Raw genomic sequence first — 5,243 nt, 5'->3', positions numbered from 1 at the left:
GAAGTAGAGAGGCGTCATGTTATGGAAGCCTAGGATTTATATTTGCATCTCTTCGTGACTATGTCCAGGCCAAAGAATACCTCGAACAAGCGCTCGCAATAAAATTAGAAATTGGTGACAGATCTGGAGAAGCAGAATGTTACGAACGCCTAGGAGTTGTATTTCAATCCCTTGGTGAATATGTCAAGGCGGAAGAATACCACAGGAAAGCACTTTCAATCGCAAAAGAAATCGGCCACATAGAAAGAGAAGCCTCATGCTATGTAAACCTAGGCATTGTTGTTCTTTATCTTGGTAAATATGCCAAAGCTAAAGAATATTATGATAAAGGACTTGCAATAAGCAGGAAGATTGGTGACGTTGAAACAGAGTTTAAGTGTTACGTGTACCTTTCATGGACAATGATATTGCAAGGAAATTTAGAAGAGGCTTCTTCGAATCTTTTTGTGAGCATTGAAAAATGCGAACATTTGCGACATTTTCTAAAAGACAACGACCAATTCAAGATATCTTTTTCTGACGTTCACGCTTTTCCTTACCGGATGCTCAGTTCCTTGTTTTGTGTCACCGGAAAGCCTTATCAAGCACTTTACGTTATAGAGCTTGGTCGGGCCAGGGCTCTGGCAGATTTAATGTCAGCCCAGTACTTTGTTGGAAGACGGATCTCAGTCAATCCGCAATCGTGGGTTGGAATTGAAAAGGTCATGGAGAAAGAAAGAAGCTGTACTTGCCTGTACATTTCATACTTTTCTCAAGATGTATTTCTCTGGATTCTTAAAGCAGACAAAACGGTGCTTTTTCGTCAAATCAATGTCAATGAGCATTCTGTCACTGGTGAATTCGTTCAAAATTTGGATGACTTTTGGAAAAAAAATGCTTTCAGAAAGTTTCATTTTCTACCTCAGAAGCATTGCGAAGATCGATCACTGCTTTCATTAAACACCGCCCACTCAAAACATCAATTTCAGAAAGAAAGAAAATCAAGAGAGAAAGGTGCAAATCAAGATCCTGAAACGAGTCTTGCTCTACATTACAAACTGGTCATTGCTCCTGTGGCTGATTTACTTGATCAACCCGAGATCATTATTGTTCCAGATCGTTCCTTGTACAAAGTTCCATTCGCAGCTTTGAAAGATGGAAGGGGAAAGTATTTATCAGAGACTTACAGAATCCGCATTATTCCCTCTTTGACGACCCTGAAACTCATTCACGAGATACCAAAGGAAGATTGCACTGAAACGTTGGCACTGATAGTGGGTGATCCTGATGTTAGCTATGTGTCAGTGGTACCTCAATTGCCTTGTGCAAGGGAAGAAGCAGAGCTTATTGGAGGATTGTTAGGTGTCCAGCCTTTGTTAGGACATCAAGCTACTAAACTGGCAGTTCTTGATGGGATGCATTCAGCAAGCCTGATTCATTTCGCTGCCCATGGTGATGCCGAAAGTGGAGAGATTGCCCTTGCTCCTGTGCGCCCGGTCAATAAGATTTTACATCGAGAAGACTTCTCGCTAACAATGTCTGACGTCGCACAAGTGAACATGCGAGCCAAACTGGTGGTACTAAGCTGCTGTCACAGTGGATGTGGAGAGATTAGACCTGAGGGAGTTGTTGGAATCGCTCGAGCATTCCTAGGATCCGGTGCACGCTCGGTGTTGGTTGCCCTGTGGGCCATTGAAGACAAGGCAACAAAGCAGTTGATGAGTCGTTTCTACGAGCACCTTGTTTGCGGGGAGAGTGCAAGCGAGTCTCTTCACCATGCCATGAGATGGATGGGAGGGAACAGCTTTTCCGATGTAAGGCAGTGGGCGCCTTTCATGCTGATTGGAGACAACGTGACATTTGATTTTGGGAAATGAAGGCATGTTTTAGAAGTAACTGAATATTGTTACGATATTTCAGTACTTATGGAACTCATACTGAAGTATTTTTGTACTTCATAAAAAAGGAGAGAAACGTTTTAAGCGTTACAAGGCATTCTCCCCTTTTTATATGATGTCACTCGGTTTGTTAGTCATATCCAATAATTTTTCTAAGATGTTCTAACCCCTTCTTAAAGGACAGTTAATGAGAACATTAACTAACCAAGTAACTAGATGTTTTCTTTCTTTTTAAACGAAGTTTTAACATCGATGAAAGGACTCACAGTTAAACCCTTTCTTTCCTTTAATTTCGGGGGTTTGAACCAAGAAAGGCCTAATCAGGAAAGTAATGATATATGGAACGGACAAAGGATGGCATTAAACAGGCAATGTGGATTTACAGCGTTAATTTGTAAATGTCTATTATTGAACTACTGTGGCTTGAAGTCTAGGTTGGTAGAGCAAACGACTTGTCCGGATTTTGTTTTATCAGAAAAGGTGTTTGCTCTTGAAGTCCGTATTGGGGAAATAACTGTTCCGAATTCTTTTTTGCAGAGTCATGGGTAATACCGAAGACGAGGTCAATTTACTTGCCCGAAGAAGAGCCGACTGCAAGAACAAGACCGATATTTTCCCGATACAGTCGATGCAGGCTGGTTTAATAAAGGTTTTATTATTAACCCTTTTCAACTTGAAGGGAAAGGAGGGGGAGGAGTAAGAGACAGAGTTGTGGCGCTACAAACCCCACCAAACTTTGTGACTTTTTCGAACATTCGACCTGAATATTCAATTGTTCACGTGACATGATGTTCCATGGTAACAAGATTTCGACAGTCATATTTCATTGGATTTTACTATCTTTTTGTAAATAACGTTAAGTGTACCGTCATTACGTTTACATTCTCAGCCATTTTAGCATTTCTTTATTAGTTTTGATTGTCATGGGTCACTTTGAACGGTTTTCTAAGGTTTTGGAGAAATCTAGAAATCCAAAATGGCGTAATTGTTGTCTTATGACGTCAATGTGAAATGACTATTTGCCCTCAGGCTGGAGTGCAGTCAGGGTTCCGTATGGTAAAGTGCGGACCCCCCAAGGGAACCAATCAAATCATCATTTTCATCGTAAACCAGGCCCCTTTCGTTTTTTGTTGATCTGCTAATAGACTAGTTAGTTTTCAGTGTAAATATGGACTAATCATAGGTCGAAGGTTTTCAAAAACCTTGACCTAAAATTTTAACACTTGTGCATTACTTGGAAGACGACTGAGAATTTGTTCGGAGCAAAATAAATAAATTGGCCATTATAGCAACGAAGTGGCTATCAAAACGACAAGAACCTGAAGAACGTCAGTGGAACGTTAAGCAGCTCTTCTGTATTATACATTAGGTTGTAGATTAATACCCGGGGGGGAGGGTACTCCCCTATATAAGGTATATAGGTATGTGCCGCCCAAAGGGTATAGTTTTTGAGCCGTTTTGGTCTGAAAACGGGTATAGATTTTGACAATTACGGTCTGAAATCGGGTCGGGTTTTTGGGGCGGGGAACATTTACGAAAGCTTACAAACATATTTTTCTTCTCAGTACGTAACTGGAACGACTAACTGATAGCGAGAAAAAGAAATAGATAAACTATGTCATTCCAGCTTACTTTTACTCCTTGCGTCAACTTCCGTTCGGCACTGATGCATAATTATCAGGTCTGAAAACGGGTATGAATTTTAGAGGTCAGGTCTGAAAACGGGTGTGGAAAATGGCATGTTTAGGTCTGAAATAGGGTCGGGATTTGAAGACCCGGGCGGCACCCCCCCACCAAGAATTCCGAGGAGTACCCCTCCCCCCTGGGATTAATACCCAGACTCTGAGGGATGGATGTCTTTTATTCCTATAACATTGTAAATAATAGTGTTTTATTTAATCTCTTCGTAACCTTGATACAATAAAGAAACACTGAATTTTGTTTGTTAACTGGCTCAATTTTTTTTACACGCTTGATGGGTTCCCTGGGTGGTGGCATGGAGAGTTATACACTCCAGGCCCACAACTTTTCACGGTATCTGATAAAAGCATACTGGACTCGCCACAAGAGACGTGAAATATGAACGACGAGCACCTGAGTCGCAAGATAGGTAACGAGCGACCGACATTTAACATTAACCGCTTATAAACAGATTTCGAGGCCCACTGATTGTCTTAAGCCACGGCCTAAGTTTGACTCTGTTTAAATAAATAGCACCTTTCTGTCTAACCTTAATCATTGTAATCCTGAATACAACTTACTCGAATGGACGTAATTCACTTATACGTGACTCATACACAAAGCCAACTTGGCTTTGTGTATGAGTCACGTATAAGTGAGAAAGCACACCTTATAGACAAGACAAAACTGAACTCTAGAATCTTATGTATGTTTATCTTCTCCCGCTCTTTCTGTATCATTATTCATATATATTTGGCCATTTCCTGTTTCACCTGTATATTCCGGAATTCTAAACTAACACAATGTGAAAATTTTACCATCAGCTCCTACAGCTGAAGGAGGCTTGTCCCGGTGCTTGCCTAGCCAGCCGAAACATTGTTTGATCATGATCACCTCTGTACTACGAGGGGAAGAAATGGAGGGGTTAACATGAACCAGATAGTAAGGAATATTCATACCAAGTAAATCAGGCATATTTTCACATAGGATCACTGTAAAGGAACAAAGTAAGAGTATAACTGACTTGCATTCCCTCCTGTTTTAAATTGTAACGGCTTTTGCCATAGGGTCAGTTTGTAAAATACCCTGAAGAAGATAGGCCATACCTTTTCGAAACATATTTCCCTGATCGTGAATTCAGCCTTGCTCATTTTTGCATTATTTGTTCTAAAAGTTGTAAAAACAAGATATAACGTATTACTAATGGGAACATCGGCCGGTTCACCGGCGAGAACTCGAACCTTGATCTCCTGTCGCTCTGTTCAACTTATTGTCTTTCCAATATCTTCCCTTGCCACCCCATCCTACTGGACGGAGAACTTCTCCACTGCTGCGATTATGACCTAGTTGCCAGGAGTGGTAACATTTTGCGTTGTTCTAGAAATACGCAAGCTTATTTTATTCTTGTCACCTGAACTTTTCGTCTCTGAAAATGAACGTATTCTGATTTGAAAGCCAAGTCTGAGGGTTTTCTGACCACATCTCCCCTCTAGAACTTCTATTTAAAGGCCCATGTTCACCCCAAAAGGACCAAAAGGTCATGCACTCTTTTTGGATGTTTTTGATCGACGCAACAGACCTATTGTAGTACTCGAAACACGAAGGAGAACGGGTAACGCGCATGTACCGCGCGTGTACTCACAGCGTGGGCGTTTGACGTCATCCGTTCCAGTCCTCCAAATTCCT

At 41.2% G+C, this 5,243-nt stretch overlaps 1 protein-coding gene across 2 annotated transcripts; it reads left to right on the top strand.

The window, feature by feature from the left end:
- Positions 1 to 3,834, top strand: LOC146464416 (tetratricopeptide repeat protein 28-like). Of its 2 annotated transcripts, XM_085129893.1 has the most exons (3): positions 1 to 2,311; positions 2,415 to 3,273; positions 3,725 to 3,834. In XM_085129893.1, the coding sequence occupies exon 1, from the start codon at positions 402 to 404 to the stop codon at positions 1,854 to 1,856; it is 1,455 nt and encodes a 484-aa protein (XP_084986019.1). In that variant the 5' UTR covers positions 1 to 401; the 3' UTR covers positions 1,857 to 2,311; positions 2,415 to 3,273; positions 3,725 to 3,834. The 2 variants fall into 2 exon arrangements, with proteins under 2 accessions (XP_084986019.1, XP_084986018.1); XM_085129892.1 differs by having other exon boundaries at positions 1 to 3,273.
- The last annotated feature ends 1,409 nt before the right edge of the window (positions 3,835 to 5,243 follow it).

Source organism: Pavona decussata, unplaced genomic scaffold, assembly GCF_977016875.1.
Source record: "Pavona decussata unplaced genomic scaffold, jaPavDecu1.1 SCAFFOLD_164, whole genome shotgun sequence".
NCBI lineage: Eukaryota > Metazoa > Cnidaria > Anthozoa > Scleractinia > Agariciidae > Pavona > Pavona decussata.
The sequence above is the reverse complement of the archived record's forward strand: the minus strand, read 5'-3'. Positions and strand labels throughout refer to the sequence as shown.

What these genes read in the sequence shown, in the direction of transcription:
- LOC146464416 (XM_085129893.1), top strand. Translation starts at nt 402, where the DNA reads ATGATATTGCAAGGAAATTTAGAAGAGGCTTCTTCGAATCTTTTTGTG.